The 22,623-nt window shown below is 56.3% G+C and overlaps 1 protein-coding gene across 2 annotated transcripts; it reads left to right on the top strand.

The window, feature by feature from the left end:
- The first annotated feature begins 472 nt into the window (after positions 1-472).
- WSCD2 (WSC domain sialate O sulfotransferase 2) lies at positions 473-22,552 on the top strand. 2 transcript variants are annotated; one of them, XM_077787223.2, is made up of 10 exons: positions 473-862; positions 1,344-1,680; positions 9,338-10,264; positions 12,959-13,073; positions 13,766-13,950; positions 14,722-14,843; positions 16,099-16,273; positions 17,039-17,203; positions 18,864-19,064; positions 21,040-22,552. In XM_077787223.2, the coding sequence occupies exons 3-10, from the start codon at positions 9,889-9,891 to the stop codon at positions 21,390-21,392; spliced, it is 1,692 nt and encodes a 563-aa protein (XP_077643349.1). In that variant the 5' UTR covers positions 473-862; positions 1,344-1,680; positions 9,338-9,888; the 3' UTR covers positions 21,393-22,552. The 2 variants fall into 2 exon arrangements, with proteins under 2 accessions (XP_077643349.1, XP_021400344.1); XM_021544669.3 differs by lacking the exon at positions 1,344-1,680.
- Positions 22,553-22,623: the final 71 nt, after the last annotated feature.

The following is a 22,623-nucleotide window of genomic DNA, read 5'->3' as shown; positions in this document are numbered from 1 at the left end:
TTTTCTTCTTCCCAGGTTCGGGAAGTTTTGCAATTAATTTTTAACGGATCTGACAGCACCAAAAAAAAAAAAAAAAAAAATCCACATATGCAAACAAATATACCCACAGATATATCCCATGATATATTTATGCATCTATTTATTTTGATATATTTAGCTATGATATATTCATTTAGAATGCTTATTTAGATCATGTATATGCATTTACATTTATACATGTAGCTATGTATACATGTATGCATGTATACATATGTAGCATATGTTGTATGCATGTATACATATGTATATATGCGTTTATATATTTGAATTTATTTATTTATCTTTTAAATGTAGGTTTAATCCTTGCTGCCTCCATTCAATAATCCGAGTGCCGGGAGGGTGGAACGGGATTCCCGGGGGGATCCAGATCCTCAGCATCCCTCCTCCCCTTGGGCGCAGCAGCGGGGCCGGGACCACCCGAGAGCTGCTTCCCGGCACTGAAAAACAGGGAAAACAAGAACTAAAAATTTAAAATAAGACCCGATGGGGGCTGCGGGGCGGCGGGAGGGAAGGAGTTAAGGCGGCAGCCGGCGGAGGGAGCGGAGCCGCTGGATGGAGACGCTCGGGAGCGGCGCCGGCAGCGGCTGCGGGCAGCGCCGAGCGGCGGAGCCGGGCCGGGCTCTCCTCCGCCGGCACCGGCATCACCGGAACGCCCTCCCCGAGCGGTACCGGCACCCTCGAGCCCACCCCGGCAGCGGGGCCGGGCCGCGGGCAGCGCCCGGCGCCCCCCCGGCCCCGCCGCTCCCGGGGGCGGCCGCGGATGGAGGCAGCGGGGGATGGATGGAGCGAGGGATGGAGCGGCCGGGAGCAGGGCCCGGGGACGGTGAGCGGGAGGCAGCGAGGGAGGAAAAAGAGGAAAAAGAGGGAAAAGAGGAAAAAGGGCTCGGGGGAGGGGGCTGAGGAGCTGCCGGCGGGGGGAGAGCATTGAAACCGGGGCTAAAGGGGGAAAAAAAACCAATCCCAAATGAACAACCGAAAAAATAAGAGTAGAAAACAACACCACCCCTCAGCCCCCAGGCGGAAAATCAAATTTAAAGAAATAGGAGGAAAAAGGACCAGGGAGCTCGGCGAGCGGGGGTCGGCAGGAGCCCGGCCCGCCGGGAATTGTGGAATTGTGCCTGGGGAAGCTGCGGGGGCACCGCGTCCCCCGCGGCTGGGCGGGAGTTGGTGATTCCTCCCTCATCCCGGCAGGGATTTTTCATTTTTCGCTGGTTTCTGCTGGTTTAGGAAGGGTTTTGCTTGGCTGAGAGAGGCAGGCAGGAGAGAGCTCTCCTCATCCTCATCCTCATCATCCTCCTTCCCAGACTTTGTGCGGGAACATCTCCGCCGGGGAAATAAGGAGCATAAGGGAATGTAATCCTGCCAGAAGCCTCTCCCCTGTTTATTTTCCTCTTCCCACATCCATGCTGGCAACTTCGGGGAATAATTTAACATAAAGATGAGCAGGGAGAGCAGAGGCAGTTGCAGCACGGCGTGAAGGTAACCTTGAGCTGAGCCCTATAAACCCCGGCCTCCGTCAAGGCAGGATTAAAGAAACTTTCCTGGCAATGCAGAGCTGGGAATCCCAGCCTGGCACTGGGAATTGCAGCCTCGGGGTGCCCGCACCCAGCCTGGCCCTGGCCCACTGCACCTTCTCATCTGGTGAGTGCTGAATCCTTCCTTCCTCTGGGAATTTACCCGGGAGTTATCCTCCATAAGGGGCTGTCCCTTCCCTGGCCTTGGGAAAGAGCTTTCCCTTGGAATATCCGAAGCTGTTGAGCTCCAGAGAATCCTCCAAGACAGGATTTGTTAGATTTTTTAAATATATGTTATTATATTATAGCTATTCTTAGCAATTATTGTGGTTTTATATAGATTGTATTACATCTATTTTATATATTATTAGCAGATGTTACGGTTTTATATTTATTATTTTCTTATCTATATTATTAGCCACTACCGTGGTTTTTATGTACATTACATTAAAATATTCCACATATTGTTCGCAGTTATTAGGCCCAGAGAGAATTCCCCAGGGGGTTTTGCTCTGTTTTTTGGGATGCCTTTCCCAAATCCTGGTGCTCAAGGACCCGAGTCCAGCTGCAGCATCAGGGCTGCAGGTGCCTGGCTCCAGTGGGGCTCATCCCTGTGTTTTAGGGTCCTTGATGTTTGGGGTCCTGGCAGATGGGAACCCCACACCCACCTCTGGTTCCTCTTAGGGACTTGGGGATGGATTTTCTCTCCCAGGGAAAAACTCCATTCTTCTGGGGGATTTTTCCCCATGGAAAGCTGGGACGAGCCTCAGCAGCTCCAGAGTCACAATTCCCATGGCTGAGGCAGGGTCCAGGAGTGCTCAGCCCCAGTCCTGGGAAAATCTCTGCTTCTCCCGACCCCCTTGGACCAGCAGGGACTCCCTGAGCAGAGCAGGCAGCTCTGGGGTGGGAATTTGTCCTTCCAAAGTGTTGGCTCTCTCCGGAGCCAGGAGCTCCTCCTGGGACTGGGGAAGGAGCGTGGGACAGGAGGATCTGCTCCTGCTGAGGGATAAGCCATGGGAATGGCAGATCCTTCCCAAAGCCGGCCTCCCTCTCCCTCGTGCTGCAGGATGAGGGGAAAGAAAGGAACCAGCTCTCCTGGGAAAGGAGGTTTTGAAGGAAGTGTTGCACGAAATCCTCCTTTTCACTCCATTAATGTCCGTGTGGGCTGCGCGAGGCATTGTCTGCTGCTGGAAAAGCTCGTTAGTTAATTGCCCCAGTGCTGCTGTAATCCCAGATTAACGAGGGCTGAGGCAAATCTCCGTGGAGCAGACCTGAGTGTGGGATTTATGGGGAGATTGGATTCTGCTCTTCCCTACCTGGGGAGTCCATGGGGGCTTCATCCTGGCCTGGACGTGCCGGGTGCTCCCATGGGGGGTCACCCTTCCCAAATCCCCCCTGGATCCCATCGGGATGGGATTTAGGCAGGTCCTGCTGGGTGCACTTGGGACAATCTCCTGTTGGTGTTTCTCATCAGCTCCCATCGATCCCAGAGCCAGGACTGGGCTCTGATGCTCACAACCTCGGGATCAAACCCTTTGGCTGCTGCGGGGTTTGTTCCTCCTCGTTGAGCACATGGAGGAAAACAGCAGCATCCTGGTTTTCTCTGGAATAAGGAGCTGCCAGCACGGGATGTGCCGGCAGCTGCGGCTCAGGAATGCTTTTCCACAGTGACAGGGACGTGCAGGTGGCCATGGATGGAGTGGCCAGAGGATTTGGGGAGGATGAGCAGCGCAGGGAGGGCCGGGCATCCCCCAGGGGTGGCTGCCAGCCCCGGCACTGCCTCTGGAAAAGTCCATCCCGTGTATCCTAAACCCTCTTCTCCGGGATTCAGGCAGCTCCGGCTGGGGGGAGCTTTGCTGAGCCAGCAGCTGGCTGGGATCCAGCTGTGCTTCCCTGGGGAACAGCCCCGGCCTTCCTCCTGCCCTCCTCCTCCTCCTCCTCCTCCTCCTCCCGGCTCCCTGGGATGCACATCCCGGCTGCCCAAGCCTGGTTGAAAACCGTAACTGGATTTTGCAGGCTGGGCATGAAACCCCCGGAACGTGAGACATTTAAACTCCTTCGGTTAAACCCTGTCACAGACACTCGGCGTCCTCTGAAGGAATTACATCACCTTTCCAAGGGCTGGAGCGCCGGGAGGGTGGGAAGAAACGGGAGAGGGAGTCTGGGAGCATCCCTCGGTGTCACCGAGACCCCGCCATCCGGAGTGGCCTCTCCCAAATACCGCCGTGTGTCACCCAAAAATAGGGAATTATCGGGGAAATGGAGATTTCTCAGCCCTGGGCGCAGGGATGGGGGTGATGCCCGCAGCAGGAATGCTCAGGGAGGGATGCTGGAAGCCGGCAGGGATGTGGTGGGAGAAGGTTGGGATCCTGCTCCCCAGCACCCAAATTCAATCACCCTGATCCTACAGGAGGGAGCTTCCCGCTCCTTTCACAGCCCCACCCAAAATCCCCCGGGCAGATGGGATAATGCTGCTGCAGAGAACTGGATCGCCCGGACCCCTGGGGTGGCTGCAGATTAATTAATTAATGAAAATGCTAACGATGCTGGGAGGGCAACACCGAGTCCCACAGCTGGATCCCCGCTGTGCCACCTCATTTCCATCATTCCACAATTCCCTGGACCCTCTCCCTGGAATCTCAGCAATCCAGGGCTATTTCCTCCCCTATTTCCTTCCCTGCCTTCGGCAGTGCCGGGTGCTTTTTAAATGATTCATGACTTAAACCATTTTTCTTTATGAGCTGCTTTTCACACTTGTGAGGGGAATTCAGCCTCCAAGAACCTGGAACGAGCTTTGATGGAATTGTGGGTGGAGGAGCAGAACGTGAAGTAAAAACTCCCGCATTTTCAGCTCCACTTGGGCCATTGTGGAGGAGAATATCCAAGCAAAGGAGCAGAGCCATGGAGATGGGATTACCTGGGAATTAGTGGCCTGGAGGCAACAACTTTTCTTTGCTTCTCGGGGCTGGAGCAGCCTGATCACCCCAGCTGGGATTGGTTTTGGGATTCTCTGTACCACAGCAAAATCCCACCACCACCATGGTGATCCCACCCCGTGCCAGCCCGTGGCTGTGGGGTTTGGGTGGGGATGAGCATCCTTAGGGCAGGAATCAGCATCCCTTGGGCAGGAATCAGCATCCCTTAGATCGAGATCTGGGACCTCCATGGGAATTTGCAATGCCAGGCAGCTCAATGTCATAATTAAAAATGGGGTTAAGCTTCCTTAAATAACTTGATTAAACAAAATTGCCTTTCTTGGCCAGGCTGCAGGCCCTGGGCTGGTGTAGCTCTGTCCAGTTATTGGAATAAGCCAGGGCAGGATCCATCCTGATGTTCCTGGCTTTATTTATAGCTCAGCCCTGGCAGAAACGGGGCTGCTGCCCTGTGGGCTCTGTCCTCTGGAGAGCACAGGGAGCACTGAGAAGAGGTTGTGCAATTAGCACGACCTCATTTCAGAGGAGCCTTTTAGGGACCTTAATCAATTAGTCTGGGGCAGCCCTGAATGAATCCTGGATCCATCTGGATCCCTCTGGATCTCGGTGCCTCATGCCCTGGGAAAGTGCTGAGGACATCAATAAACCCCCAGAATATTTCAAAATCAGTTTTTACCCATAAGCAAAATCAGCTCCCTACTTGCAGTCCAAACTCCTCCATGGACTCCCAGCAAGGAGGAGGAGGAGGATTTGCAAACCTTAGAAATCCCCCACAAAAATCCACCAGCAGATGGGCAAATCCTGCCCTGGATCTTCCAATTGAGCCAATAAATCCCTAATGAGAGGTTTTTCCTTTGCATCCCTTGCTGCTTTGGCCTGTGGAAGGGATTTAGTGGAAGCCCAGGCCTGGGAATTGTCTCACCCTTGAGGATGAGGAGCTGATCCTGGTGCAGCTTCCTGGAATGAGTCTGGAAGCTGCTGAGTCAGCTGCTTTTGAGGCTTCCCCAGAGGAGAGGAGGCACAAATCCATTTCTCAGCAAAATGAAGGCAGAGAGAAGCTGAATAAACAAACCTGGCTTTGATTTGTGGGCGACTGACGGCTCCCCGTGCTCAGCTGGCCCCTGGGAGAGGCACTGGAAGGTTCTGGATGCTCCAAGGTGTTATTCCATCCTGCTGGGATGGAATAATCCTGGTTTATCTCAGCTTCATCCCCACCCATAACGGGGTTTAAATTCAGCCCCGTGCATCTCATTTGCTGCTTCTTTAAAGAGTGGAAAAGGGTGAAAATCCATTTCCACGGGGCTGGAAAAGAGGATGGGCAAATCCACCCGGGATCTTGGGGCACCCAACCTCTGCCAGGGCAGCAATTCCAGGCTTGCACTGCAGGACAGGGCTTGAGGGATGGCAGTGCCCAGGGTGCCCAGTGTCCCTGGGGGTTGCACTGGTGTCCCTGGTTGGTGCTGGGGAGGATGTGGAGCTGCAGGAACCGCTCTGGGATGGAGGGACATGAGGCTTTCTGCTGTTCCCTGCACCCAGGTGGGTGGCTTTTGGTGACAGCAGGTCCAGGGAACCTCCATGCCCTCGGTCCTGTGTGCCATAAATCCTGCACCTCATGGATTGGGATTTTTACCCCATCCCCCGGGTCTTTCACTGCATTTCCAGGCTCAGAAGAACATTCCAGCATTCCCAAGGGTGCCCAGAGGGGTGCAGAACCTGCTGTCCCCACGTCCCGTGGCGTGGGACCGAGGTCAGTCCCTGCGTCATGGGGTCACCCCACTGATGTCACCGCCCCTCTGTTTTCAAGCCCTATTCTTTCCCGGTCCCTGTGATAATGTTAATGAGGGGATGAAATTGGATATTCCCCGTCGCCTTCTCCTCCTAATGGAATTCTGGTGGTGGTTAATTTGCTGGTTTTAATGGGCCCATTGTTCTCCCGGGCTGGGGGAGCCTCGTGAGGGTGTTTGGCCCTGCTCGGATGGGAGGTGGTGCCTGAGGACAAGTGGACCTCGGGGCACAATAATTGCAGAGCAATTTGAAGACAAGCCCCAAATCCATAATTGATGGGCCCTTCATTCATGCTGCTCCCGGACCTGTTCCCACCTCTCCACGCGCAGAGGGATGGATAAACCTGGATAAAGCAGGGAAATTATGGAGGATTTCACTGCTCAGGGAGGTGGGTTGGGTGTGGGGCGATGCTCAGCCGGGTCTCTCGGGGCTGGGATGAGGATTTTGGCTCCCGGTGGGGTTATACTGATGCAGAGCCGGGTTTTCCATTGGTGGGATGAGGATTTCGGCTCCTGGCGGGGACGGTGGTGATGGATGCAGGCAGGGAAGCATTCCCCAATCCCGGCTGGACCCGCATCCTGGGAAACGCCCCCAGCTGTGCTTCGGCTCTGGGGGGGACAGGGAGGGGCTCCCCAACCCTGGCACTGCCAGCCAGGGGGAATTTCCCAACACTGCAGCTCCCAGGGCTGGATCCCTCCCCTGGGCTGCGGGCAGGGGGATGGATCACAGCGGGTCGTAGCCCAGCGAGGCTGGCGGATCATTCCCGGCGGATCATTCCCGGCGGATCGTTCCCTGGCGGATCATTCCTGGCGGATCATTCCCTCCGTTCCCTGCTGCCCCAGCACTTTCCCGAGCAGCCGCCGGAAGGCCAGGCTGGGGACTGTCCCCGTTTGCTTCATTAGTTTGGGTGACAAAAGTGTGTCACCACTGTCCCCCAGCCACGCCGCGGGCTGGGCTGGCAGCGGGGTTCGGGCAGTGGGGCTGGGGGCAGGGTGGGACTCCTGGGGACACCGTGGTGGGTGACGGTGGCAGTGGGGACAGGGGGTGGCCACTCCTTCGCCCCAGCGCTGATGCACGGGGTTGGATCCGGGGGATGCAGGGAATGGCGTTCTCGGATGGTTCCTGCATCCATCAGCTCCCGATCCCCCAGCCCCTGCTGGAACTGGGAGCACTGGTGTCCGCACTGGGAGCACTGGTGTCCGTACTGGAAGCACCGGTGTCCGTACTGGGAGAACTGGTGTCCGCACTGGGAGCACCAGTGTCCATACTGGGAGCACCTGTGTCCGCACTGGGAGCACCGGTGTCCGTACTGGGAGCACCAGTGTCCTCACTGGGACCACCGGTGTCCGCACTGGGAGCACTGGTGTCCATACTGGGACCACCGGTGTCTGCACTGGGAGCACTGGTGGCTGTACTGGGAGCACCAGTGTCCACACTGGGAGCAGTGGTGTCCACACTGGGAGCAGTGGTGTCCATACTGGGAGCACTGGTGTCCGCCCTCCCCGCCGCCCTGAGCCCCCAGCAGCCGGGAGCCCCAGCCGAGCCCATTATGTGCTCCAGACAATTAGCAGAAGCATTAATGGAATATATGCAAATGAGCAGTAATTGACCTGTGACTCCGCAGTTCATGATGGAGAAGGATGAGCTCCAGATGGCTTAATGAGAGTAATTTAAGCCCCTTCTTTATATGCTGTGCCAGAGCCTGGCAGCGCCCAGCCGGGGAGGGGAGGAGGGGGGTGGCACTGGGGACACTGGGGAGCAGGGACAGCCCTGGGGATGCTCCCTTTGCTCCCCAAACCACCCCGCATCCAGCTCCCACCCCAACCCCGGCAAGGTGGATTTCTCCTGGCTAAGGGAAAGGCAGAAAATCCTGGCCAGGGAGTGCAGGAGAGCAGCCAAAACCCCCCGGGACCACCGGGCTGGGGGCTGCTCTCCCAGCACAGCCCCCCCTCCCTGGCCATGCCACATCCTGCACATGAGAAACCCAAACCGCTGCTACTCCGAGGTTACTCAGCCTTTACTCCAGCTGTGTTGGCTCCAAGCGGGGCTGGGGAGGGCTGGTTTGGGGTTGTGCCTTTCCCCTGCTCTGCCCCAACCTGTCCAGCCCTGACCTCCACAAAATTCCCGCGGCAGAGCCGGAGGTATCTGAATAACCACTCTGGGAAACCAAATTAAAATATTGATGTATAATTCATGCCATATGTTCCACCAATATTTTTTATTTAATCAACTGAAGACAGATGGCAGGAACATAGAGGCCATTAAACTAATGGCACTTTGTCTTTCCATTTATTTCCGTCTCCTTTCTGAAAATAAGATGAGACCGTGACAGGCAGCACAGCCCGGGCACTGGGATGTGTCAGCAGGGGCATTTCCCACGTGGAATTTTCCCAGGAAGGGCTGGAGCAAATCTTCCATAGCTGGGAGGTTGGAAAGAGAGAAATCCAGCTGGAATTGGAGAGAAATCCAGCTTAGTGGGGCTGGAGGGGACTTCCCATCTCTGCCCTTCCCGTGCCAAGAGCCACCAGGGATGGTCCTGGTGTTCCTGGGACAGCACCCTCCTGGTGACAGGGTGGGAATGGGAATGCTCTTGGCTGAAGGTGGAGGATTTCATGGCAATCTCCTGTCCCTGGGGACTGGAGGGACACCCAGGGATGCTCCTGACCCCATGGGATGCTGGAATGGTCACTGGCAGCACCCCACTGTTCATTTGGGATCTGCTGCTGCAGAGATGTTTGGATCTAGGGGTGCAAGACTGTGTGTGTGCACAGCTCAACCTCCTGGGGGTGAAACTGGGGTGAAACTGGGAATTTTCCACATCCCAGAGCCATCCTGGAGCACCTCTCCTGCACAGCGAGGCAGAGGCTCTGGGATTTGGGCTCACCCCACCAGCATCGCTGCCGCTGCACTCAGTTACCCACCTGGGAGAGGTGGAGCAGCCCCTCTCCAGGGCTGGAAGGTGATGGAGAGCGCGGGTGGCCTTCCTCACCCCCTGGAGGGACAGGGCCACCACCCTCCCGTGTGCTGGGACGCTTTCCTGAGTGTGCCTCTCTCTTTGACTTGCAGGTGGAGATTTCCTGCCCTGGGAGTGAGCTGAAAGGGGTTTCCTTACACAAAAAGGTGCCAGGCAGCATTCCAGGCTCCAGGCGATTCCAGGCACTTTCCATTCTTTGTCTGAAAGGGCAGCGGGGCCGTTCCCATCCCAGCGATGCCTGACCGAGCCGGTGCCGCCGGGAGCGAGGAGCTGCGGCAGCTGCTCGGCTTTCAAATCACCTTCAAGCCCCGATTTCCTTAACATGATCCCTCCATCAGCGCAGTCCCCGGGGCACAGCCGGGGGACTTTGCCGGCAGGAGAATAAACCGGGGCTGGAGGTGGCAGCCAGCGCTGGAGCACCCCGGCCACCGCGCGGGGACTCAAAATCCACCTTCCCCAGCACTCCAAGACTTTTTAGGGTCGGGCAAACAGCTTTGCACGACCTCGCCCTGTAGCCCTCACCCCTTTTTCTCGCCGGGATTCACCTCCAACCCGGGCGGGATAATCCCCTCCTCGGAGCATCCCTGGAGCCGCAGAGCAGCTTCCCCGCGGCGCCGGCTGCCGGGGAAGGGATGAAGACGCTATGGCCAAGCTTTTGCTAAAACTCCAGCGGTATTTTCGGCGCAAACCCGTGCGTTTCTTCACTCTGCTGGCTCTGTACCTGGCGGCCGGCAGCTTGGTTTTCCTGCATTCCGGCTTTTCCGGGGAGCCCACGGTGCCGGGGAGCCCGCGCAGCCCCGCGGCCGCCGAGGGGCCGGGGCTGCCCTACCTGGGGGTGATGCAGCTCAGCCGCGGCTTCAAGGCGGCAGCCACGATGCCGGCAGGAGGCCGAAGACACGGTCCCTGGTTCAAAAGCACCTCCAAGGAGCCGGCGGACAGGGGAAAATCCCGGGATAACGGCGGCGCTCGGAGCCGGGCGCTCAGGGCCAGGAGCGGCCGCGAGAAGGAGGAGGACAGAGGTGAGTGCTGTCCCAAGGAGGAAGATTTCTCCTTTTGCCTCTCCCAGAGGGACATCGTGAGTTGGGGCAGTGGTGTCCGAGGTATTTGGGGTTGTGCATCCCTGCCACATCCCCCAGGGAAATGTGTATTTGATTATTTATTTATAAATCACGTGCACACGCCGCTGGTGCAGCGAGATTTTCTTCCCATATCCCACGGGAATGCTCTGGGGAGCAGCACCCTACTGTGGGGAACATCAGCCCAGAGAGTATTTCCAGAAGGATCTTCTCCCTCCTTCTTCCCTTTTTCAACTCCTCCCTCCCCAAGTGCCAACAATGTGCTTTTATTTTTCCATCTTCACTCTTTTCCCTCCGAGCTCCGAGTCCCCCCTTGCTGTTACAGGTGATTTTGGGGGTGGCAGCTGGGGGGATGCTGTGCCCCATCTTCCTCCCACCCTTTGGCTCTGCCAGGGGCCAAATTCAGTTTTCATTCTGTTGGCTTGAATCAACACAAGGTCCAGGTTTGTGTGGGTGTTGTGTTGAGGCAGGGCCTGGCTGTGATTGCCATGGAAGTGCAGACAGGGCTGGGCTGTGGCCTCTGGAGCCAGGAGATCCCTGCCTGGCTGGGGGCTTGTCAAGTGGCTCCATTATTAATGATCAAGGATAAGGAAATAGAATCATTCCTATTGATTTTTTAAATGGCATTTATTTATCCTGGAGGCAGCCAGAGCTGTGCATTCTGTGGGATTCGGGTGGCTGGACTCCAGCAGGAACCCCCAAAACCCACAGCACACTGGGGCTTTCCCAGGGGTCCAGGCTTGAGCCCCCCAACCTGGGCTGCTCCCAGGGCATGGAGGGCTCCTCCTCCTCCAGCAGGATGTGGTTGTGTTCATTCCAGGAATGATGCAGGGTCCAGGCATGGAAGCCAAAGGAAAAGTGGTGCTTACGGGATTTTGTCCTGCTTAGAAGGAGCTAAAGGGGTTCCTCCATTGTGACCCCACTCCGAGGGGTCTCTGAGGTGTTTTGGTGGCCACGTGTCTCCAACAATGCAAACTGACTTCAGAGCAGCCTCAGCAGATGGTCCCTGAGCCTGGGCTGTCTGTCCCTATAAAGACCCCAAGCAGTGCCCGTGTCCCGGGCCATATGTCCCGTGTGCTCCAAGATTAACCTCACCCACACTGCCAGCAGGGATGGGATGCTGGGCTTGGCCTTCGTGGCTTTATCTGCTCCCAGCTGCTCTGGGAATATCATTTTCCCCTTGGAGCATCTTGGCAGCTCCGGAGTGGGATGGTGTGGAGAAATTCAGCAGCCTGAGAAATCCCACGTGCCCGGTGTTCCTGGTGTGGCTGTGGAGCTCCCCCTCACTTCCCTGCTCCTCTGGAGCACTGGGGTATCTGGCAGGAACAGGTGGATTTTATGGTGTTGGTAATTAAGTGGGGACAGCTTTAACGAGGTGGCTGCGGAGGCTCTGCCACGTGAAACCATTCCAGAGGGAATACTGCTCCAAAAATCAGCTCTGCTTTAGAGCGTGATGTGCAGCTCCCTCTTCCTCCTCCTCCTCCTCCTCCTCCTCCTCCCCCCTCTCCCGGCAGTGTCAGGTGAAGGTGTGGGTGGAGAACAGCCCTGTCTGCCAGGGAGAGGCCTCATCCCCATGGGAATGCAAATCCTGGTGGGAAGGGGCATCTCTGCCTCCTGCCAAGGAGGGATTTTAGGCAGGGAAGCCAAGGGAAGCAGGAACAGACCCCAGCCCTCAGCCATGTCCATCTCTGGTGCCTTCCTGGACAAGTCCAGCCATTCCCACCACGCAGTTCCATGAGGATGGAGGGACCAGCCACCCCAGGCAGACAGCTGGAGCCATCCCTATATCCCCAGCTCTGGAAAAAATGGGATGCTTGGGGAATTTAATGACAATCACTGGGTGCATGTGTGTGTCTGCTCACAGCTGTGTTTGCAGCAGGCTCCAAAATTCCTCCTGGAGAGGTCCACCTCTCCCTGCAAACTGCCAGTCCCACCCTCCCCCTTCTCTTGTGTCCTCGTCTGTCCCTAATTATTCCGGCTTACTTCCCAAAAAGTGGCAGCACGCGTGTGTCAGGAGCATTGGATTGAAGGTAATGCACATCAGCCACCAGCTCCGTGCAAGTGGCTGGAGCCATCCCACACCCACTGGAATCCTCTGAGCTGCCAGGACCTGCTCATCCCTGTGGGAATGCCGTGTGGAGTCACTGGGAGTTATGGCTCTGGTGGTTGGAGTGATCTGGCACATTTCTCTCCATCCTCCTCCTCTTCAGCCCCCAGGCTGGCTTGGGAAGGTGGCCCCAGCGCTGGTGGGTCTGTGCTGTGCTGGGATAACTGGGAATGAGGGGGTCGGTGCTTGGGGCACACCATGGATGGGCTGAGCTGGGTCAGGGAGCCCAAGGAGGTGTGAAAAGCAGGGAGGAGGTGAGAAATGTTATCCCAGAGTGTGGCTTGGAATTGGAATGGCACCCTGAAAGAAATTCCTTCCTGTGAGGGTGGGGAAACCCCAGCTGGAAGTGTCCCAGGCCAGCTTGGACAGGGCTTGGAGCAACCTGGGATAGTGGAAGGTGTCCCTGCCTGCCTTGGACTCAGAGTTTGCAAAGCAAACAAACAGGAAATGCTGCTGCACATCCCCCTTTAGGGAAAAATCAAGAGGGGTGGGATCAGTGGGTTGTGACCCTGTCCCCTCTCTGTCCCCAGCCCGGTACATCGGCTGCTACGAGGACAACACCCGGCAGAGGACCCTGCGCGGGATGTCCTTCTTCGACTACAAGAAGATGACGGTGTTCCGCTGCCAGGACAACTGCGCCGAGCGGTAGGGATGGTGCCGGGGGCTCCATGGATCCCGGCACGCTCCATCAATCCCTGCACACGGGCTCCAGCAGTCCTTCCCCACCATCTCCAGGAGTCCCTGTCCATCTCCATGAACCCCTGTGCTCCATCAATCCTTCCCCACCATCTCCAGGAGTCCCTGTCCATCTCCATGAACCCCTGTGCTCCATCAATCCTTCCCCACCATCTCCAGGAGTCCCTGTCCATCTCCATGAACCCCTGTGCTCCATCAATCCTTCCCCACCATCTCCAGGAGTCCCTGTCCATCTCCATGAACCCCTGTGCTCCATCAATCCTTCCCCACCATCTCCAGGAGTCCCTGTGCTCCATCAATCCTTTCCCACACGATAGGATAGGATGAACTGGGATTAAATTAAATGATTTTATATGATAGATTAGGATATGATAGGAAAATAGGGTAGGATAGGAGATAGGATGGAATGGAGAAATATGATAGAACAGACTAGAAAAGAGTAAGGATAGGAAAGAATTGCAGAATGGGAAAGGAAAGGATGGGAAAGAAAGGAAAAAGGGAAGGGAAGGGAAGGGAAGGGAAGGGAAGGGAAGGGAAGGGAAGGGAAGGGAAGGGAAGGGAAGGGAAGGGAAGGGAAGGGAAGGGAAAATGGAAAGGAAAAGGGAAGGATGGGTGCTGAGATCCCACCTCCCTCTCGGCAGGGGGTACCTGTACGCGGGGCTGGAATTTGGGGCCGAGTGCTACTGCGGGCACAAGATCCAAGCGTCCAACGCCAGCGAATCCGAGTGCAACATGGAATGCAAGGGCGAGCGGAGCAACACCTGCGGCGGGATCAACCGGCTCTCCATCTACCGCCTGGAGCTGGCCCAGGAATCCGCCCGCAGGTGTAAGCTGGAGGCTGCTCCCAGCTCAGCCCTGGAACGGGGCACTTCCCTTGGTGATGGAATTCCCGAGCCGGGTCGTGGCTCCATGGAGGTTCTCGGAGAGCGGTTCTTGAGTCTGGGGTAGTTTTGCTCCTGCAAACATGAGGAATCCCCTTGGGAGTGCTGCTGGCTGGGGTTGGGTGGAATGAGGAGCCCCAAGGATTGTTGCTGGAATTCAGGGAATTTTGGGAGACTTTGTGTGGGGATATCTCTCCCCGCGGCCAAACAGGACCCTCAGTGTCTCCTGTGTGTGTTGCAGGATGAAGGATGTGTGGGAATTCCAGACAGAGCTGAGGCTGCTCCCTCATTTGGCCCCCAATTAAGCAGCTCTATAATTACCCACATTCCCTGCTCACCTTTCCTCATATCCAAGGAATGGGAAAGGGGATGGCAACAACCAGGAAGGCACAGGGGCTGAGGGCACCAAGGACCAGGGATGAGATTCCAGACCTGACCAAACCTGGCCCTGCTCTCCTCCCTGGCTCTGCCCCTGCTCCATCCCTGGGATCATGGAGCTGATAAAAACAGCCAAGAAAAAAAAAAATATCCCTGACTTTGCTGCTGGCGTTTTGCTCCGATTTTGCTCCGTCAGCAGCCAGACGAGCGTTATCCAATGTGGCTGCACCGCCGGAGGGGCCAGGAGCCACTGGAGAAGTTGGGAATGCCACACGGAGTGGCAGCAGGGTCATTTCTGGAGTGTCACTGGGGACCCTCTCTCTCTCTCTCCCCCCCAGATGGAAGCGCGATTTTCCGGGGGTGCTTCCGCCGGCCGGAGAACGTCTCCATCGCCCTGCCCGCCAGCCAGCTCATGCTCAACATGTCCGTGGATAAATGTGTGGATTTCTGCACGGAGAAGGTACTGGGATAAACTCTTCTTCATCTTTGTTTCCATCATCATCGTCAGACTCACGCCGGGAGATCTGAACCCAGTTGAGGGATATCATTTTGTGTATCCAAAAAAAGGGATAAATGGATTTGTGTCCCTGCCACGGGAGGGAGTAGAGCCAGCAGCAGCTCTGAGAAAATTTGGGAAGGAACATCCCAGAATTAGAGTTTAGGTTGGAAGGGACATTTAAAGGAGCCCCATGGGGTCCTGCTCTGGTCCAGGGGTCTCATCCGGGGGCGTGGTGCCTCTGAGCAGGGGAGGGAAAAGTTGGCAGTGGGAAGTGATGGAGGGAGGATGCTGGAAATGGTCTGGAATGATGCTTGAAATAGGTTGGAAGGAGGCTGGAAAGGGCTGGAAGGATGCTGGAAATAAGGTGTAAAGATGCTGGAGTTGGAATGATGCTGGGATTGGAAGGATGCTGGAAATGGTCTGGAATGGTGCTGGAATGTTCTGGAATGATGCTGGGATTGGAAGGATGCTGGGAATGGTCTGGAATGGTGCTGGGATGTTCTGGAATGATGCTGGAATGTTCAGGAATGATGCTGGAATTGGAAGGATGCTGGAAATGGTCTGGAAGGATGCTGGAATTGGAAGGATGCTGGGAATGGTCTGGAATGGTGCTGGAATGTTCTGGAATGATGCTGGGATTAGAAGGATGCTGGAAATGGTCTGGAATGGTGCTGGAATTGGAAGGATGATGGAATGTTATAGAATGATGCTGGGATTGGAAGGATGCTGGAAATGGTCTGGAACAGAGTTGGAATGTTCAGGAATCATTCTGGAATGATCTGGAAGGATGCTGGGACTTGAATGATGTTGGAATGTTTTGGAAGGATGCTGGAATTGGAATGATGCTGGAATTGGAATGATGCTGATGCTGGAATTGGAAGGATGCTGGAATGGGAAGGATGCTGGAATTGGAAGGATGCTGGAATTGGAATGATGCTGGAATGGGAATGATGCTGGAATTGGAAGGATCCTGATGCTGGAATTGGAATGATGCTGATGCTGGAATGGGAATGATGCTGATGCTGGAATGGGAATGATGCTGGAATTGGAATGATGCTGATGCTGGAATGGGAATGATGCTGGAATTGGAAGGATTCTGGAATTGGAAGGATGTTACAAACCACCCCGCGCTGTCATCAGGGCGGGTACGGGGGGCGAAGGCTCTGCCCCGGTGGGGGGTGGGTGCCAGCGCCATTCCCTGTGGCCATCCCTGCAGGAATTCCCGCTGGCAGCACTGGCGGGCACCACGTGCCGCTGCGGCTTTCCCAGCACGCTGTTCCCGCTGCACGAGCGCGAGGACGAGCAGCTCTGCGCCCACAAATGCGCCGCCGAGGAGTTCGAGAGCTGCGGCTCCGCCGACTTCCTGCTGGTCTACCAGACACAAGTGCAGGGTGAGCTTTTCCTCCACCTCTCCCCCCAAAAAAATGCCGGCAGGGAGCGTGAGCATCCCGCTAAAAACCAGCGGGTTTGAATTCCCTGGGAAATCGGCGCTCCCCGGGTGAGCTGTGGCTGCTGCCTGACTCGGCAGTGGGGCACGGTAGATTCCATCTGGTCGGGCAGGATTCCTCCTTTCCAGAGCTTCTCCTGTGATCCCATGGGAGTCTGCTATCCAGAGGGGACAAGCTCCAGGGAAAACTGTGCCCTGGAAAAGGCTGTGATCAGGCAGAACATTCCCGAGAGAGCAGCGGGAGCAGGGAGCCAGGGAAGCACTGGGAGAAAGGAAAACTGTTCCTGGGAGAGGAAAGGGCTGAAGGGTGCAAGGGAGGACCTAAATTTGGGTGGTTTGGGGTCAGTCTTGTCACGACGCTTTGGCGTTTGGGGCTGTGCTGGAAATGCTGTTCATGGATTCATCAAAAAAGCAGGAGCGTTGCTTGGCACAGGAATCCCTGTTAGTCACTCTTCCCTAAGCACACAGATGGGAATGACACAGAACTCTTTGGAAAAATCCTCTTAGGGCTTTTCGGGTGTTTAGGCCCCTTTTGAAGTGTCCAGAACCCTTTGGGATGTCCCTCTAAGCTTTAGGCAGGGCACCTTTCCCTGCCCAGCCACCTCCTCACCCCTTCCCCAGCGTTTTCCCGGCAGAGGCGGCATTCCCCCAGACATGCCAGTGGGAAAAGCAGATTTCCATGCCACGTTCCTGATGTGCCTCCCTGCAGACAACCGCTGCATGGACAGGAGGTTCCTGCCCAGCCGTGCCAAGCAGTTGGTGGCCCTGGCCAGTTTTCCTGGAGCTGGGAACACCTGGGCCCGGCACCTGATCGAGTTGGCCACCGGCTTCTACACCGGCAGCTACTACTTCGATGGCTCCCTCTACAACAAAGGTGAGGTGGCACGTCCTGGGGTGCCACCCCAGCTGGGGACAGCCCTGGTGACATCCCAGGGGCTTGCAGGAAGGGTGGAGCAGGGCTGGGTGTGACCACTGCTGCTCCATGGGGTGGTTTGGGCTGGAGTGTCCTGGAATTCCTCCCTGGGAGGGTGGGGAGGTTCTGGAAAGGGTTGCCCAGAGAAGCTGTGGCTGCTCCATCCCTGGCAGTGCCCAAGGACAGGGCTTGGAGCAGCCTGGGAGAGTGGAAGGTGGCCCTTTCCAGGAGGGTTGGAGTGAGATGAGCTGTAAGATCCCCTCCAACCCAAAGCATTTTGGGATTCTGGTTCTAATAACCCACCCCATTGCCAGCTCCCCCAGTTTGGAATCACTCACAGCAGTTTTATCTGGAGACCTTGAAGGTTTCTCCGGTTATTCCTGCACTTTTTTTTGGCCTTGAGAGGAATTTCTCTGTTCCTCCTCAGCTGTGGTGGAGTTGGGATCTGTATCTGTGGTTGCTGGGGTCTGTAGCCAGGCTATTCCCTAAATCCTGATTTTCCCAACACCCCAGGCAGCACATTCCTTCCCAATTCCTGCCAAATCCAGCCCTGCAGAGAGGGAGATGCTCAGTGAGGGAGCACTGCCCCAGCCCCCAGGGTGCAGCAGCATCCCAGGGAAGGGAGCAGCAGTGGGAAAAGCCTTGGCTGGGTTCTGCTGAGCCACGCGAGCGTGGGATCCGTGTTCATTCCCTGTCGGAGGGGCCAGGAGGTATCCAGGCAACCGGCAGATTTATCCACAGCTGAGAGCCAATTACACCTCTCTAATTGATGGAATACAGCTCCTCACAGCTCATCCCCCACTCCAGGTGCATGCCAGGGGCTGGGATTGATGCTGGCTCAGCCCTGTGCTCAGTGCAGGGTCTCCTCTCTGGACCCCCGTGGCATCACCCCCACCTTGGGCTGATCCACTGCCCCACAGGCACAAGGATTTCCCATTTCTTTATTACTGGGAGAGTTTCAGCTGTGCTCAGGGAGGTTACAGCCATAAAATCTGCCCTTGACCCCTCAAAACAGGCACAAGAGCTGAGTGTGGCCAGGGAGGTGTCACCCTGAGGGGCCCCTGTGCCTGTGAGCCACCCACTCATCAATTTTATGAGACTCATAACATGGGAAAATAAATTATTTCCATCTGGGAGAGAGATGCAAGTCCTCCTTCACGCCCCAGCTGCTTTCATCATGCAACTGGATTTTGCAACCTGATATCCCTGTGACGCTCCCTTTCATGGAACTGTGGGATCCTTTGGGTTGGAAAAGTCCTCTGAGAATCCAACTGCTCCCCCAGCACTGCCAAGGCCACCACATCCCCAGGTGCCACATCCACACGGCTTTTAAATCCCTTCAGGGGTGGGAGCTCTACCACTGCCCTGGGCAGCTGTGCCAGGGATTGATCACTTTTTGGGGGAGATATTTTCCCTTTTATCCCAGCTAAAGCTCCCTGGCACAGCTTGAGGCCACATCCTTTAATCCTATCTGGGAGCAGAGCCCGACACCCCCCGGCTGTCCCCTCCTGTCAGGGATTTGTGCAGAGCCACAAGGTGCCACCTGAGCCTCCTTTCCCCCAGGCTCAGCCCCATTCCCAGCTCCCTGTTGGTCCCATTAATCCCAGCTCTTTCCGGGCAGGATTCAAGGGCGAGCGGGACCACTGGAGGAGTGGGAGGACCATTTGCATCAAGACCCACGAGAGTGGGCAGAAGGAGATCGAGTCCTTCGACTCGGCCATCCTGCTCATCCGCAACCCCTACAAGGCCCTGATGGCCGAGTTCAACCGCAAGTACGGCGGGCACATCGGCTTCGCCGCCCACGCCCACTGGAAGGGCAAAGGTAGGGAGGGAATCCCCTGGGACAGCTCCAGCCCTGCTTGCTGGAGCTGGAAATTGGTTGGGAAAGCCCAGCAGAGCCGGAGTTGGGTGTCCATGGGGGGATCTTGGGCTGTGCCACCACTTTGGGGCCATCCCTTGGTGTGACCGCGGATGGTCGTGGCTTCCCGTGTTGGGTGGGACAAGATGGAGCAGGACAGCAGGACCCGGCTGGGCCAGGCAAGGATGGGCATCTCCTGTGCCCAGGGAGTGGTGGCAGTGCCCAGCCCACCCCTGTGGGATCCAGGTGTTATTTCCGTGTGTCCAGCTGCTCCCCAACCCACCACCTTTCCCACGCACAGGCGCGTGCCAGAGGCTGCTTAATTACAGCAATTTCCAAATTGCTGTTGTGGGATTGACTTCATTGGAAAGAGTTAAAATGTTTTGCTTGATTGAACATCTGCTACCCTTAATTCCGAGTTTATTTAAGGGGAGCTTTGCCTGCTGTGGCTGGGATGTGCCTGGATTTCGTTATCTCCATGTGCTCACGGTGCTGGGCACAGCCCAGCCCTGCTCTCCCCATCCCAAAAAAACAGCGGGGTGTGGTGTCCCCCACTTCCTCAGCTTTGTGTCCCTGGGCTGGCACTGTCCCCACTGTGGTGGCACAGGAGCCTTTTGGTTGACTTTTTTCCCCATCCATTTGTGGATAGAGCCAGGATTGGAATCCCAGCACCACAGGGAGCCTCCCGAGCCTTCCCAATCCCTGTCCAGGGACCCCCTGAGCCTTCCCAATCCCTGTCCAGGGACCCCCTGAGCCTTCCCAATCCCTGTCCAGAGACCCCCTGAGCCTTCCCAATCCCTGTCCAGAGACCCCCTGAGCCTTCCCAATCCCTGTCCAGAGACCCCCTGAGCCTTCCCAACCCCAGCCCCCTCCCCAGCTTGTCCCAGGCCTCGTCTCTCCGAGGGGAGGGAGATCCAGAGGGGACCACGCCAGCACAGTCTTGTTTGGATGCACTTCAGATACATCACCAAATTCTTTCCAGAGGATGTGTGGAGTAATTAGCCGATGGGTTAATTGTCAGGTTAAAATGGAGATTTTCCATTGCATGGTTGGTGACTCCATTCCCAGCTGGAAAAGCTGCTGAACATGGAGCATGAGGGTCCCATTCCTGGCCCTCCCTGCAGCCCTACTCTCCAAATTATTTTCTTCTCCCAAGAACTAATTTTGGGGCAAATTTGGGGAAAAAATCCCAACCTCACCCCCAGTGCTGAGGGGATGTTTTCCCATTTCCCCCAGCCCATTCCCAGCCCTGCAGAGGCCAAACCCTTGTTTGGTTCCATGGCATTGATTTTTACGACGTCCCTGGAGCGGCTCCAAAGCAAAGTTTTATGTGCTGTGATTACACAAGGTGAATTGTCCTGGATCTGTTTAATGGAACACATCCTGTGGTTAACGATTCCCAGGGGAGCCAAACCCAATCCAGCTGTTAATCAGGCCTTGGTTTTGTGGGGAGGACACGAAGAAGAGGGAGATGCCTGGAGCTTTAATGCGGCTGAGTATCGGTGTTTCATCATCCCTCTCACCACCTGATTTGAATAGTAGGATCAATTAGCCGGAAGGTTAATTGAGATGTTCCAGCAGGGATGGGAGAGGACACAGGGAACATCCACCCACATCTGTTGGAGCCCTGGATGCTGAGAATTTTAAATTCTCTGTGCTGAAAGGCACAGACCCTCAAGAGAACACTGAGGCTGTGGAGAGAGCTTCCAAAATTGATCATTAACACTGGGATTACAGGTGTGGAGTTGGTTAGAAGCGTGTGGTGAAAAAACTTAAATTTGGGCTTTTAGTGTATGGCGATATATGGGAGCCAAGATAGAGAAAACCACCCAGACTCGCGAGGAAGGAGGTGCAAAAAAACCCATCTAACCCACACCCAAAATTCTCCAATCGGGTGAAACTCCAGCACACATCTTCTCCTGCCTTTTTTCCCCTTCAGAGTGGCCGGAGTTTGTGGCCAACTACGCCCCGTGGTGGGCGACGCACACGCTGGACTGGCTGCGCTACGGGAAGAAGGTGCTGGTGGTGCACTTCGAGGACCTCAAGCGGGACCTGTTCGCGCAGCTGCAGAGGATGGTGGCCCTGCTGGGCGTCACGGCCTGCGAGGACAGGCTGCTGTGCGTGGAGGGACAGAAGGATGGCAACTTCAAGCGCTCGGGCCTGAGGAAACTGGAGTACGACCCCTACACGCCCGAGATGAGGAAGGCGATCAGCGGCTACATCCGAACCGTGGACGCGGCGCTGAAGCTCCGCAACCTCTCGGGGGTCCCCGAGGATTATTTCCCCAGATGATGGTGACCACGGAGGGGGCACCGTGGTCAGGAGTGGCTCGGTCCTCCCAGATTCTGCCTAATTCCACCCAGTGGGTGGCTCCTCTTTTAACCCTCCGTGCGCCGCTGTAGCTGTTGGTCACTCCCCGCATGAGCCGCCACAGGTCCTCGGCCGCCGCTGAGCTTTTTTTGTTTGGCCAGCCTGGGGACACGGGTGCCTTCCCTGCCCCGGGGATCCCTGCTCCTGTTCTGGCTGCCCCAGCCCTCCTGGGAAGTGCAATGGGATCTCTGTGTCCCCTCAGGCTCTCCTGGGGACGTCGAGCTGCTCAGGCCGGGTGGGTGTCCCCAAAATCCCAGCCCTGGAAGGATTCCACTTGTCCTTGGATGGAATCTTCAGCCTTCCCAAGGGAGGATGGACCAAGGGATCCTGCCTGAGGTTGTGGGATTGCAAGGCCGTGCTGTGCAATGTCCCCGCACGTGGCTGTGGCTCCCTGAGAACTCCCTGCAATTCCCCAGCCACAGCACCAGGCCAAGCTGCTGCTCCAGCCCATGGTGGGGGCCCATGTCCCCCGGCAGTGTGGCTACAGGTGGAAGTTCTCCTTCCCTGTGGAAGCAGCTCCAGAGGGGGACGTTTTCCCTGCACGGAGGAGCTGCTGGGACCCACGAGCTCACCCAGGCCTCGTCTCAGAGCCCACGAGCCAGCACAGCCCCTCAGGAGCATTTTTGAGGAGCCAGGAGCAGTTTGGGAGAGCAGGAGCAGGCTCCACACCGCTCCTGTGGGGAGCAAACCCCGGGGCTGAGCTTTGGGGCGTCCCAAAGCCGAACCAAAGGATCCCACAGAGCGGGAACGTGCTGATTTCCAGGCTGGCTTTGTGCACAGCTGCATGTGGTCCCTGGCTGTCCCCTCATCCCACGCCACCCTCCCCATCCTGCCTTTGTCCCAAACGAGCTCCCCAAAGCTCCCAACCCGCAAGACCCCGTTGGATGTAGGTGCAAAAGCCATATATTGTACGCAGCCTTTTCTAGAGTTAGAGATCCACCAGTTGGCTTTTAACTCTCGATCCTGACAGAAATGCAGGCACAGGTCGAATCCAGAGACGCTGCTTGGTCTCTATTCCAAGAGAGAAGAAAACTCCCTGGAGCGAAAAGGAGAATTTCAATAAAAAAATTCTATTTTTCTAATGTGTGTGTGGAGCAGAGCTGGGCTGGGGGGCTCCTGCTCCTTGTTTTTTGGAAGGAGGTGAGGGGTTGCA

This window comes from Lonchura striata, chromosome 15 (genome assembly GCF_050655825.1).
Source record: "Lonchura striata isolate lonStrDom1 chromosome 15, ASM5065582v1, whole genome shotgun sequence".
Classification (NCBI taxonomy): Eukaryota; Metazoa; Chordata; class Aves; order Passeriformes; family Estrildidae; genus Lonchura; species Lonchura striata.
Note: the sequence above shows the minus strand (reverse complement) of the source record. Positions and strands in the feature narration are given on the sequence as shown.

Coding starts and splice junctions, on each gene's coding strand:
- WSCD2 (XM_021544669.3), top strand. CDS start 9,889: ATGGCCAAGCTTTTGCTAAAACTCCAGCGGTATTTTCGGCGCAAACCC. Junction 13,951..14,721: donor CCAGGAATCCGCCCGCAGGT/GTAAGCTGGAGG, acceptor TCTCCCCCCCAG/ATGGAAGCGCGATTTTCCGG. Junction 16,274..17,038: donor CTACCAGACACAAGTGCAGG/GTGAGCTTTTCC, acceptor GCCTCCCTGCAG/ACAACCGCTGCATGGACAGG.